Consider the following 13,974-nt stretch of genomic DNA (forward strand, 5'->3'; position numbering starts at 1 on the left):
CCCGGCAGCGGCAGCATAGTCAGAAGGCAGAAAGTCAGCCGGCGTCGGAGATCAGGGCAGGAAATCAGCTGAGGCAGGCACTGTGCTTGCACAGCACGGAAGCACGGATCACGAAGCACGAAGATTGAAGTGCGCATGCGCGCTAAGGATTTTATTAAAGTGGATATATTATATATACTATGGGGCTCATAATAATAAAAAAAAAAGTCTAAAAAGTGGCCTAAATGGGTACTTGGACGATCAAAAAGCCTGATCGTCCAAGTACCCTTAATCAAAGCTGGTTTTAGACGTATCTAAAACCAGCTTAGGCCTTTCCCCTGCCTCTAAATGCATAGAGCAAAAAGAGGCTTTTTTAGAGGAGGGAAAGGGCGGGCGGTGGACGGGAGGTGGGCCGACCTAGACCTAGGCGTACAGCAGATATAACCAAAACTATAGTGGGGGGTGGGGGTTAGGGGGTGTCACCGGGCCAGGAGGGCTTGGGCTCCCTTCTTGCCGGATCGTGGGGGGGAGGGGGGTTGGAGATCACCAGGCCAGGAGGGCTTGGGCTCCCTCCTGGCCCCATCGGACTCGGCGGGGAGGTTGGGGATCGCGGGACAAGAGGGCTTGTGCTCACTCTTGCCCCTAACATAATCGGGGGTTCGGGGTGCCACCGGGACAAGAGGGCTTGGGCTCCCTCTTGTCCCGAACGTAATCGGGAGTTTGGGGTGCCGCGGGCCAGGAGGGCTTGGGCTCCCTTCTTGCCGGATCGTGGGGGGGAGGGGGGTTGGAGATCACCAGGCCAGGAGGGCTTGGGCTCCCTCCTGGCCCCATCGGACTCGGCGGGGAGGTTGGGGATCGCGGGACAAGAGGGCTTGTGCTCACTCTTGCCCCTAACATAATCGGGGGTTCGGGGTTCCACCGGGACAAGAGGGCTTGGGCTCCCTCTTGTCCCGAACGTAATCGGGAGATTGGGGTGCCGCGGGCCAGGAGGGCTTGGGCTTCCTCCTGCCCGTATCGTTGTAGGAGGGGGGATTCTGTAACCGGTGTTGTTTTTGACAGACACAGGTTACAGAATCCAGCTTTTAGGCAAAGGACTGGCTCCTCCTTCGCCTAAAAGCCCTTGTTTTGGGCTTTTTGTAGGTTTTAGGCTTTTTGTAGGTTGATTATATGGTGTAAGTTTAGACGTAGTGGTGGTCTGGGCGTTTAAACAGCTGAACGTAGAGGCAGGCCATTTATTTAAAAAAAAAATATCTCCTTTTGGATGTTTTTTTTGATAATGGACATTTTCCCTGCTTCTACTTTCAACGTTTAAAACCTTAGGCCAAAAGGGGACTTAGAGACATTTTTTTTGATTATACCCCTCCACATATTTACTATATGTATACTATATGTTTATATCATTTTACATCAACTTCCCTCAGGAGACTCTAAATTTCATATGAATCGGCCAAGTTCTGTGGAAGATACAACAAAAAACATTTTGGTGTGGTTTTTTTTCAGTTCACAGTGTATACTTACTACTGTTCCAGAAATTGCTGGTAGGATGCATTACATATAGTCCACTGCACAGGTCAATCTTCATGTGCCTAATTCCATACATATTGGTGTGTCTTTGGAAGAAGAAAATTCCTTTTCAGTTTGGGACTAAATTGGTAGGTTTTCTTTACAGCACGCTGTCTTTACAGAACTGTATGCTATGATGATGAATGTTATCCTCTGTGCCTGTATTTTGGTGGATTCCTTTTGAGTCTAATTCTATTGCACTTTTTTCTCTGTTGATCAGTATTCACAATGAAAATATGATTTTGAAAATGCAACTTTCTCCTGAATAGATACCACCCCTATGACCTGAGATACTAGTTTAGAGGGTGGCTACACTGAATAACAAGAAAACAGTGACTGTGTAAGGAAGCAATTTTCAAAGCCATTGCAATGGGTGTTACTATAGCAAATTATTCAGCTAAATTGGCTAACTGAAAATTGCTTTCTTTCAATCCTGCTAAATCAGGGGTTCTTAACCCAGTCCTTGGGATACATCAATCCAGTCTGGTTTTAAAGATATCCATATTCATAAACTAAACTAAACTAAACCTTAAGTTTATATACCGCACATCCTCTTCATAATTATAGAGCTCGGCACGGTTTACAAGAGCTTAATATAGGAAGAAATAACATAATGGGTTTGGGGGAGGAGAGCATTACATTTTTGTGAAAAGCCTAGTTTTCAGGTGCTTAAGGAATAGTTGGAAGGAGCCCTGATTCCGTAGTGGGGCAGTAAGATTATTCCAAAGCCCTGTGATTCTGAAGAAGAGGGATTTTCACAATTTTCACACAGAGAGGATACCTTTCAGCGAGGGGAAGGATAATTTAAGTTTTTGGGTGGGCCTGGTGGTGTCAGGACTCAAAGAGTTCCAAGATAGTGGGATTAGGGGACGGAGGATGCCGTGTAGGATCTTAAAAGCTAGGCAGGCACATTTAAAATGAACCCTGGAAATTACTGGGAGCCAGTGGAGTTTGGACAGAAGTGGGGAAACATGATCAAATTTGCGTTTTGCGAAGATCAACTTGGCCGCAGTGTTCTGAATTAGTTGAAGTCTTTGAAGATTTTTTTTAGTTAGACTTAGAGGGGGGGGGGCGCTAGTGAGCGTTGACACGAATGTCAACGTAGCGGAGGAGCTCCACAGAGTCCATAAATAGAGCATCGATAATCGTCATTTGTTTTATTATTTTATCCCTTTTCTAATATCGCATCGCGTTTATTAACGTGGCGGCAGCCAAACCAAACAAAAGAAAAAGTGTTGAGCCTGCCTCTCCGCACAAAATAAATGCAAACAAAAATGAAGACGACTCGGCCGCCATCTTAGAGGAACTCCGATGCATTCAGGCTGAAACGAAACAAGACGTCCTAGAGATGAAAGATGACTTAGCCAGTCTAAAAGGTGAATTTGTTAAATGCCAATCACAAGTGGCTGGAAAACAAAGCACTAGCGACAGACGAATCACTGAAATCACTACATAAGCAATCTTCACGTGTAGCTCAACTAGAGCGCAAGCTGGAAGACGCGCACAACAGAGTTCGCCGCAATGGATTTTGACTCCTTGGCTTACCAGAAGGGCGGGAAGCTTGTGATCTTGTGGAATTTTTAGGTGCACTACTGCCCCAGATCTTAAAAATGAGAGACAGTAAACCACTTGATTTCGACGGAGCCTTTCGAGTTCCACACCAGAAACAACAACAAAGTCGATATCCCAGACCAATAGTGGTGTCCATGCTGCGACACAGCCAAACACTGGATATCATGCAACACGCGAAGCTACACTCACCGATCATATTTGAAGGTTTCAAGCTTCTGTTTGTCCATGATTTGGCAAAGGAAACGGCCAAGAGAAGAAAACAATTCTTGGCTTATAGGCCAAAGCTGAAGGAAATGGGCGCCAAATTTGGAATACTTTTTCCTGCTTGTATGTGAGTCACCTACAAGAATAAAACCAGCTGACCTGGCCAAATTTATTGAATCCGTCCAGCCTTCACCAATTGAACTAATCCAGCTGACCTGGCCAAATTTATTGAATCCGTCCAGCCTTCACCAATTGATAACACTTGATGATTCTTAGCTGCTTTTTGCTGATGCTTACCACAGTAATTGTATACTTTACAATTTCTCCACTAATCATTATTGATATTAGCTGCTCAAATGGGCTATTTTCTGTTATTTTAATATATCTTAGAAGGTTTTCATGTTTACTTTTCTGACAAGATTTGATGATGATGATGATCTGTCTCACCTATGTAATGTTATCTGGAGTTTTTTCTTATCTGTTACGCTCCCAGTGCGGCTTACTGCACTCATACATAAATGTTGGCACGCTTGCCAACAAGTTTGTTATGTCAGGTGGTGCCCGAGTTATTCAATGCTTGATAACAGGGTTTCTGCTTATTGTTTTGCTTGTACATTGCATTTCTTCATGTACTAACTGAACTACGGCTTCATTATTTCTCTTAAATGTCTATAACCTGCCTTTCCTTAAATGTTAAGGGTCTCAATAACCCCATAAAAAAGCCAAAATACTGAAGTAGGTAACTAAATATGGTCCTGATATTATACTACTGCAGGAGACACATCTATCTGCTCTTGAATCCAGCAAATTGTCACTAAAATGGTGCTATCCTGTTCTATATGCTGCTGCGGTAAATAAGAAAAATGGAGTGTCCACCTTCATACGTAGAAGACAAGATCTAACTGCCACTGCTCACTCGGCAGACCCTAATGGGAGGTGGCTAAAGATAGACTTATTAGTGAACCACTCTAAATTTGTTATTATTAACATTTACACTCCAAACGTAGACTGTTCTACATTTTTTGATGAGTGTCTGCATTAATCTCTTCAGCAGGAGAATACCCATGCATAATAGGTGGTGACTTTAATCTAATCCTAAATCCTCTGTTGGACAGAAAATCCAATGTACCATATAGAAAATCCAGATCCGGTTTAAACTTCAAGATCTACTTGTGATTTTAAATTGGGAGATCCCTAGAGGACTTTACATCAGGAAGAGAGAGATTATACTTTCTTTTCGACTCCCCACTCATCGTATTCCCGAATTGACTATTTCTTGATAAGTTATGCATTAATGTCTAAAGTTGACTCTACCACCATTGGCAAGATTGTAGTCTCAGATCATGCTCCAATTGTGCTCACTTTCAACAACCTAAGTGCAAGGCTCAAAAAAGGAGTATGGAGATTAAATTTTAGTCTTGCATCTGATGAGACCTTCATTCTGGAAATGAGACGAAACATCAATAATTCTTTGAGATCAACAACCCAGAAGATACATCTTGGACAACAACCTGGGATTGCTTCAAAGCCTACATAAGAGGCTTGATAATATCATACGTAGTGAAGAGCAGAAAGTCCCTAGCAATTCAAGAACAGAATTTAAAAAACAAACTCTTAGCAGCTGAAGACCAGCACAAGTCAAATACTCACGACTACACCTCTTTGGAAGTGTTACAGAAACTTAGATTTGAATAAAACTTACTATTGAGTTCCACTGCAGCTAAAGAAGTGTTTATGAAATCTGCTTTTTACTATGCTAATGTTAATAAATGTGGGCATTAATTGGTAGAATATGTAAAGATTAAAACTGAAAGAACCGCAATTCCTGCTATAAAAGATGAAGCTGGTTCCCTCTGGTTGAACTGTGATGACATCTGTTCGCAATTTTACCAATTTCACCAAATTCTATACACCGGAATCACCAGATCACACTGCATTTGACCCATATTTGACAAATGTGCCTCACAACATGGTATCAGATGTAAATAAGGCGACATTACTTGCTCCCTTAAACCGTCAGCATACTTTGGAGTCCTTACAATCTATGGCAAAAGGAAAATCACCCGGTCCTGATGGATTAACAATCAAATTCTATCTGGCCTTCCAGGACCTCTTGGTACCTGTGTTGTTGCAGCTTTTCTCCCACCTAATCACCTCGGGTGAAGTCAAGGGTTCGTTCACAGAAGCGACCATTATAGTGCTGTTGACACCAGACAAAGATCCTCTTTATGTTAAGAACTACCGGCCTCTATCTTTAATCAACCTAGATGCCAAGATCTTTGCAAAAGTACTAGCCTCCAGACTCCCATTGGTTCTTCCATCGCTAATCAACAGAGACCAAACAGGCTTCATGAGAACTCGAGGCTATTTTCGCACATCATAAACCAGGCACAACAAACTGAGTGTCCCTTCTTGGCAATGTCTTTAGATGCAGAGAAAGCCTTTGACAGAATAGAATGGTCTTTCCTTTTTCACGTGATGTGTTGGTTCGGCTTTCCGGAGGGCTTTATAGACATGGTGTGAATACTATATAAGAACCCAACTACCGGACTAAGGATCAATGATTCAACATCTGATATCTTTCACTCCACACGTGGCACAAGACAGGGATGCCCATTATCCCCACTGTTATTCAATTTAGTCATGGAGCCACTATTGATCGCCATCAGATCACACCTTAAAATAGAAGGATTTCATTTAGGCAATTTTAATGCAAAGTTGTCAGCTTATGCTGATGACATACTTCTTTATTCCATGACAGACTCATTATCGTACATATTAACAGTAATAAAGGACTATCCTAAAGTGTCAGGTTACAAGTTGAACCTAACCAAGACCGAGGTCATGCCTCTTAATAACCAAGTATGCTGCGAGACCATTACTAAGCTGAACTTGAAACTCGCCCCAACTAAATTGAAATATCTGGGCATCTTATTTAGTCCGATTCTGGAGGTCACGGCTGAGTACAATGAAGAACTACTAATCCAAACCACATCATTTTTGACAGAAAGATGGTCGCCCTTGAAACTCTTGGTGGGGCAGATTGGACACCATAAAGATGATGTTGACACCTAAACTCAACTATATTTTGTCCACGATACCATTTTTACTTCACACTAAAATATACTCCAAACTGGAATCTATACTAGTCAGATTCCTATGGAACAACAAGACTCCTTGTATAGCATTAAAGAAGCTAAAAGCAGCAAAGGAAAATGGTGGAGTGAATTTTTCTAGCTATTATGATTACCATGTGGCGTTTTTTAATTAACAAGGATCCCGATGGATACAAACCCCACGTCAAGATCAAGTTCCACCATGGCTTCAAATGGAACGTGAGTTACTAGGAGTTAAATCTCTACCCTTCCGAGCCTTCATGGTACCTTCAGAATCTTTATCAAGTCATCCTATTATAGCCTCAACCAGGACAGCGATCAGGGCTCTTGATGATATGGCTGCTGTAAAATGGAACTCTACGCTACAATCCCCCATATGGAACAATCCGCCTATAAAGATAGAAGGCCAATATATTGAGTGGAAGTCGTGGATAAAAGTGGGTTTATGGTCTCTGGAATAGATATTAGATAGTAATACAATACTGCCTTTTAAGTCATTAACTGACCGATTTGACATATCAGGAAACCAATTTTTCCGTTGGTTACAACTACATCACTGCGCAACTGCTCTTCTTCATAAACAGCAATTATGGGCGGAAACACCAACTATTATAGAATGGTGCTCTGAATTCAGTGATAAGAAAAAAGAAGCATCTGCCTGATATAAGATCATACGAGATGGCAAATTCCCATCTCCCATAGCCTTATCCAGCATATGGGGAAAAGACACGAACATAACCTTTAATACAGATCAATGGAAACAAATCTGGATATGCTCAAGGAAATCTCTCAAGTCAGCTGCCATGTCGCAAATGATGTTCTTTATTTTACATAGAGCATATTGGTCTCCGTATAAATTGTCTAAGATTGCTTCAAAAAACACTAATAACTGCTGGTCTTGTCACATTGACATAGGCACATTTGACCACATGTTGTTTTACTGCCCACACCTTTCCAATTACTGGGCACATATTTGGTCTGTAATTTGTGACTTACTACCAATATATTCAAAGCTATCATATTCTATTGTAATATTTGGTGGGTTTGCCCTTGATGACAGTCTAGATAAATATCAAATGAAATTACTATCTTGCTTAATATAACTGGCTCTTAAAGCAATACTTGCCAACTGGAAAGGCTTGACTACTTTGAATTCCAGTGTTTGGTGGAACACAATCTGTTTGTATGTTAAATACGTGAAAGTGGCTGCTGAAAAGTCAAAGTCATTAGTGACCTTTAATAAGATATGGTCATCTATTACCTCCTTGTTGTTATCACCTTGATATTGTACATTTCACAGATACTTTTCTTCCTGCTAAATGGTAGGTTAAGATTTTTCATCTTGTAATGGAATGAATAGCTGGCTATAAGTATACAAATTACTTTAATATGCAGAACACAGTACCCATTTGTAACTTTGTTTATACATATAATGAAGCACCCCTGATGTACTCTTCTTTTTTCTTTTCTTGTTCCTGGTTCCATGTGTTTTGTTTTTTTATGGCAAATATAAATAATAAAAAGATTGAGCACAAAGACTTAGATAGATGGAATTACAATAGTCTAGTCTGGAGAGGATGATGGATTGAACAAGGATGGCAAAATGTTGTTGGTGGAAGCAGGATCTCACTTTCCTCAGCATGTGGAGGCTAAAAAAGCATGATTTTACCAAGGAGTTGAGGTGGTCATTGAAGGAAAGAGAAGAGTCGATAATGATGCCTAGAACTTTGCTTGAGAACTCAAGCTGCAGTGTGGCGCCAGAGGGCAGTAGAAAGAGGGTAGGCAGCTGTTCTAATTTTGGGCCGAGCCAGAGTAGTTTTGTTTTAGACTCGTTCAGTTTCATTTGAACTGAGAGGGACCAGGATTGGAGTTTCGATATGCAAGCTGTTATATTTTCAGAGAGGTTGGTAAGGTTCGAGTCTGTCTTGAGAAGGACAAGGATGTCATCAGCATATGTATAGATTGTTTCAAGGGGAGATAGATGGAAGAGTTTCAGGGAAGACATGTAGATGTTGAACAGAATAGGGGATGGGGTGATTTCTGCGGGACTCCACAAGTCAGTTTCCAAGGGGCGGATGTGGTGCCATTTGTGTTGACAGTGTAGGAACGGGAACGTAAGAAGTTTGAGAACCACCCTAGGACTATGGAGTCGATGCCTATCTCCGAAAGTTGATAAATTAGAATATCATGGTGGACAACATCAAAAGCTGCAGAGAGATCGAATTTTAATAGGACAGTAAACTTATTACGAGAGTATAGTTGTTGCACCTTTGAGATTAATGAGATCAGGAGGGATTCAGTGCTGAAATTGGGTCTGAAGCCATATTGGTAAGGTAAAAGAATGGAGAATCTCTCCAGGTAAGATGAGAGCTGGGTGGAAATGATGGCCTATAGCATTTTAGTCAGGAGGAGGATATTTGCTATGGGACGGTAGTTAGATGGTAAGGAAGGGTCAAGATCAGCTTTTTTCAGTAATGGGGACAAGGTAATATGTCCCATTTCTGCGGAGAATAGGCCTGATAGTAAAGCAGAGTTTATAAGTCTGGTGAGGGATGAGATGGCCTGCGCAGGAATATTCTCATACAGGTAGGAAGGAAATGGATCCAGGGAACATTTGCAGGATTTCAGTTTGAGACAGAGTTTAGATAACTGGGGTTCAGATACAAGTTCAAAAGCAGTCCAAGATCTGTCTTCTGGGATAGGGTTAGAGTCGTTGGGGGCCAGAGAATTGTAAGAGACTGCTGGAGGGAATGAGCTCCTTATGATAGTGATCTTTTCGTTGAAAAATTTTGCTAGATTGTCTGCTGATGGGGAGGAGGGGGGAATGGTGGAATCGTTTTTAGAAGTTAAGGTGTGCCAGATGTTAAATAGTGTACTACTCTGATTGTTAGATTTGGAAATTTTATCACCATAGAAGTTCTTCCTTGGTTTTATTAGTACTGAGTTATAGAACTTGATATTGACCCTCCAGGATTGACTATCTGAAGGGGATTTGGATTTTTTTCCATTTACGCTCCAGTGCTCGACATTTCTGCTTCAGTTCTCTGTAGTACAGTAGATACCATGGGGCCATACGGGTGTAGGAGATAGATTTAGTAGATAAAGGGACAAGAGCACAGTAGGTAGTCTCGGAGAGGTTTACCCAGTTGCGCCAGTTGGATTCTGGTTCGACAGGCTTAGGACAGGAGGGAAGTTGGTTGAGAAATTGGGTCCAGAACAGTATGCTTGCGATTTTTTTTCGGAAGGAAATAGGATTAGTGGCACGGGTTGGAGAGCCAAGGTGGGACATGAAAATGGGGAGGCAGAAAGAACCTAAAAAGTGATTGGACCAAGGGACATATTCCCAACGAGCATCTTCGGCAGAAGTTTTGTGCTCGGTCAGGTCAAGGAAGCTGATGATGTCTAGAGTGTACCCCTTTTCGTGGGTTGGGGAGGACGCAGGAGAGGGGAAACCTAGAGAAGTGAGGAAGTTGTTGAATTCAGTTGCATCCTTGCTGGTGTTATCATCTAGATGGAGGTTAATATCGCCAATGATCAGTAGTCTCTGAAATTTTAGGAAGGCGCTTGATATGGTCTCAAGGATGAGTTCGGAGGATTTATTTCAGGGGTTGGTGGCCGGTATAGTAACAAGATACCTAATAGGTGGGGGTGAAGTTCGTCGTTGACTGAAGCTAACATGTATTCTAGTGAAGTGTAGCTACCCTTTTTGAGGAGATGAAAGTTGAAGAATGATTTATAGAGCAGTGCCAGGCCTCCTCATTTCTGGTTTATTCTGAGAGAGAAAAGGCCATGGTAACCATAGGAGCAGAGTTCATTTTGTGTGAATAAATCGTCTTTTTTGATCCATGATTCTGTGATGCACAGGAATCCAGGATCGAGGTCCTCAAGTAGGTCCTTTAGTATTTGGGTCTTGTAGCAAGCCTATCTGGCGTTACAGTTGGGACTGGGGTGAGAGAATCAGAGGTGAGGTTGGGTAGGTTGGCAGGAGGAACGAGCTTTAAAGAGAGTAGTTAACTCCTCGGGGTGTTTTTTTTTGAAGGGTTATTTCTGGTGCGCATTAATGCGGGGATTCTGAGGCCAGGGCAAGTATTACTGACATTTGTGGAGTCTAGTAGATTGGGGGGGAGAGGTTTCAGGCAGTGAGTAGAGTTGGTAAATGAGCAGAGTATTTATGAGAGAAATTTGCTTCATTGTGTGCAAGTCTATCTCATGCATAATGTGACCAGTCAGGCTTCATGCCTGCTGTGGTGCTTGTAATTCTCCCTAACAGCCACTGGGAGAGCCCAAGAGAGCTAGAGCATGCAGGTTAGGGCGTGGCTCCACCCTGAAAAGCCTGCAGATTTGACTAGGCTGTTGGAGGGGATAGGGAAGAGGAACAAGCCTCTCCCTGAGGAGCAGCTTCCCTGCCTAAGCCAGGGTAATCTGCCAGACCCTATGGAAGTAGAGGAGGCAGGTTCTTCTATTGAATTTGCACTTCCAGCCCAAGAGGAGCAAATGGAGTTCCAGGAAATGCTGATTCCACAGGAGCTGTTTCAGGAGCCAGAATTGATAGACATAGGCTGAATACAAGAGCTATGAGTTTTGTTTTTGAAGCCTGCTGAGTTTGGGACATTATCTTTTTGAAATGAATGTGTTTCTTTTTTGGCTGCAAATGTGCTGTTTTCTTTTGAGGAATATTTTATGCTTTATAGTTGCTGACTGAACTGTTTGAACTTTTGGTACCTGAATTAAGTACCTGGCATTTAAAACTCTAGCTGGGTATTTTTTGGCTTTTTGCGGGGGAAGGGCACTATTCAATGCCTAGAAGAGAAATTGGGGGGGGAAGGGGGGGAGGTTCTACCTTTTCTCTAGTGAGCCCAAGCCAGTAGGAAGATGAGGTTTGCCCATAACTTTGGGAAGAAGTTAGCCGTTATCCTGGGAGGGAATTCTGAAAGCAATTTAAGTAGCTTTGAAGGCAAATTTGTGGTAAACTCCCTGTCCCCAGCTGTGCTTGCTAGCAGCTGAAGACTTCTATATACTTTTGGCTTGAATAAATGTTTAAAGTTTGAACTGCCACATCTTAAGGAAGTTGGACTTACCTAAAACCTATTTTAGGCAGGCTGGTGCAAAGGACTCTTGAGAATAAGAGGAACTCTTTAGGAAGAGCAAGTGAAGTTTTGTTTAGTGACAATCCTGAAAGCTACACAGTATTTTGCCCCTGAAGTTTTCTTTCCTGGAATTGAATTTTGGTTTTTTTTCTTATTTTACCATGGCACATTCTGACAATTAAAGTGCCATTGAGAATTTTTGCTGGCAACAAAGGAGTGCGTTTTCATTCTTTATTGAACCTGCAGGGCTAACTCAGTAGCGCACCCAAACCAGAAGTTTTGCCTATGGCCACTTGGGGCACTGTTGACCGTTCTGAGGGACCCCAGTAGTTACAATATTCATTGTGGATATCTTGAAATTCAGACTGGCTTGATGTGTCCTGAGCATTGCAAAGTTTTAGAATGCACAAGTTGTAGTTGCATTTTTCTTTAAAAATTCTGCCTACGTGATAAGCAGGTTTAAAAATTTATAATGTTTCTTTACCCCAGTAATTTTTCAAGGTAAAATACAATTATAAAGGTACCTGTGCACTTTACACTAAAGCAGATAGTATGAAAATTATCATCTCTGCTTAACATACTGAAATCTCTTTCATCAGATTTCAAAGGACACGACAATCCTTCGATGAGACTGAGAATGCAAGTGAAGCCTATTATTCAAACGGATTAAGTCAGTACATGAGGGCGCCACGGAGGCTCACTCTACGAGACAACAGCCCTGTCTATTGGCATGTGCTGGCAAAGTACCACAAGGTGCTGGAGAAGTACCAGAAGGCAATTAGTCTCTCACAACACATCCCAAAACTGGGCAGTTCAGTAGTTATCAAAACTTAATACTCCTCTACATGCTCCACTGCCTATTGGACATGCTTCACATACAATCTCCAGTACTTTTACAACTATAGGACTTAAAGTTCAATGTTTCAAAAAACACTGGTTGAAAGACTCTGCTATTACCTTGTGAGTAACAACAGTGATTAATTAAAACCACATCCCTGCTCGAATTGCTGATAATTTACTCAGTTCATGTATGCAGTCTTAAAACAAGCAGAATCTTAATTGATCATTTGTGTGTGCATGTGTAAAGAATCTCCAATGGTGGCCATTTTTCTCGTTTTCTTCCTCAGTAGGAAAACACCGCAAGTTAAAAGGCTTCTGTAGCTTTTGACGTTAAGCCTCAAACAGAGCAGGATTTTTTTACATTGATTTCTTCATGGATTTTCTAATTCCAATATTTTTACTGAAAAACCTAGTAGAACAATTATGAAATCGTCAAACAGAATGCTAATAAATTTTCACTTTTGTAAAGCATAATAAAAATAATTTTAGGAATATTGCCAACATGCATGAAGAAATGTATACTGTAACAGAAGCTAAACATCGCAGCATCTGAGAGTTTCCAGTACTGAAATAAAACTACTCTATCCCTGTTACAGCACTCTCAGACACAATGAATGTTCCTGGTGAAAAAGATGCTCTTTGTCCTCAGTACAGTATTTTACAAATTCCATCTCTGCCTCTATCACTCTGCCATTCAATCTGCCAAGCGTGATTATTTCTCCTTGCGTAATCGTCCAGTGGGCATATTATTGAGACACTTGCCCCCTCTGACTCCTCATCCTGAGTATATGATCCTACTATTTTCCCCACCTCCTTCCTTCTTTCCTTTTGGCAAATGAAAGTTGACTTTCTTTGGTCTTCCTTCACTGTAATACTCATCCACCTTGCCTCTAGCACCACATCTCAGATTCCCAAGTTCTTCCATAGTTGTTAGTTGCCACCTTGGCTCGCTGCTCTGTCCATCTTCCATTTGGAATTCTTTTAATCAGGTTATTCTGGATTATCTTCCCGAAGCCCTGTCTACTGTGAACACATCTGGCTCTGCACTCAGTCCTTGCCCTGCTCATCTATTTCAACATTAGGGTTTTCATTCTCTGCCACTCTTCCTCCCCATTATACATACAAGCTTTTCTCTGGGTGAAGTTCCTGATTCTTGGAAACACACTCCAATTACCCCACTTCTTAAAAAGTCATCCCTGAATCCCGCTGATCCAGCTATCTACCACCCCATCTCTAATCTATCTTTCTTTTCAAAGGTATTAGAGAAAATGGTCTATCATCAACTTTCATCTTTTCTTGACAAAGCGCTCATTCTTCACCCTTACCAGGCCAGTTTCAAGAAGAATCATAGTACTATAACCCTTTTAGTGACACTCCATGACACAATTAGGATTTCCATAGATCAGCACCACTCAGTTGTAATTGTCTCATTGGATCTTTCATCAGCCTTCAATCTTGTTCATCACAAGCTTTTACAATCTTTGAATGCAATTGGTATTTTGGGCACTGTGCATTGATGGTTTTGTAGCTACCTCTAATAGGACTTACCAGCATCTTCACTCTCATTCCACATCTCTTTTACTTCCAATTCTGTCTGGTGTTCCACAGGGTTA

The 13,974-nt window shown here is 41.8% G+C and overlaps 1 protein-coding gene across 1 annotated transcript in view; it reads left to right on the forward strand.

The window, feature by feature from the left end:
* LOC117363668 overlaps nucleotides 1-12,355 on the forward strand; it is a 33,796-nt gene extending 21,441 nt beyond the window's left edge. The window contains exon 2 of the mRNA XM_033951774.1: nucleotides 12,121-12,355. Within this exon, the coding sequence (XP_033807665.1) occupies nucleotides 12,121-12,355 (235 nt within the window). The remainder of the gene's footprint in view (nucleotides 1-12,120) is intronic.
* The last annotated feature ends 1,619 nt before the right edge of the window (nucleotides 12,356-13,974 follow it).

Source organism: Geotrypetes seraphini, chromosome 7 (genome assembly GCF_902459505.1).
Source record: "Geotrypetes seraphini chromosome 7, aGeoSer1.1, whole genome shotgun sequence".
NCBI lineage: Eukaryota > Metazoa > Chordata > Amphibia > Gymnophiona > Dermophiidae > Geotrypetes > Geotrypetes seraphini.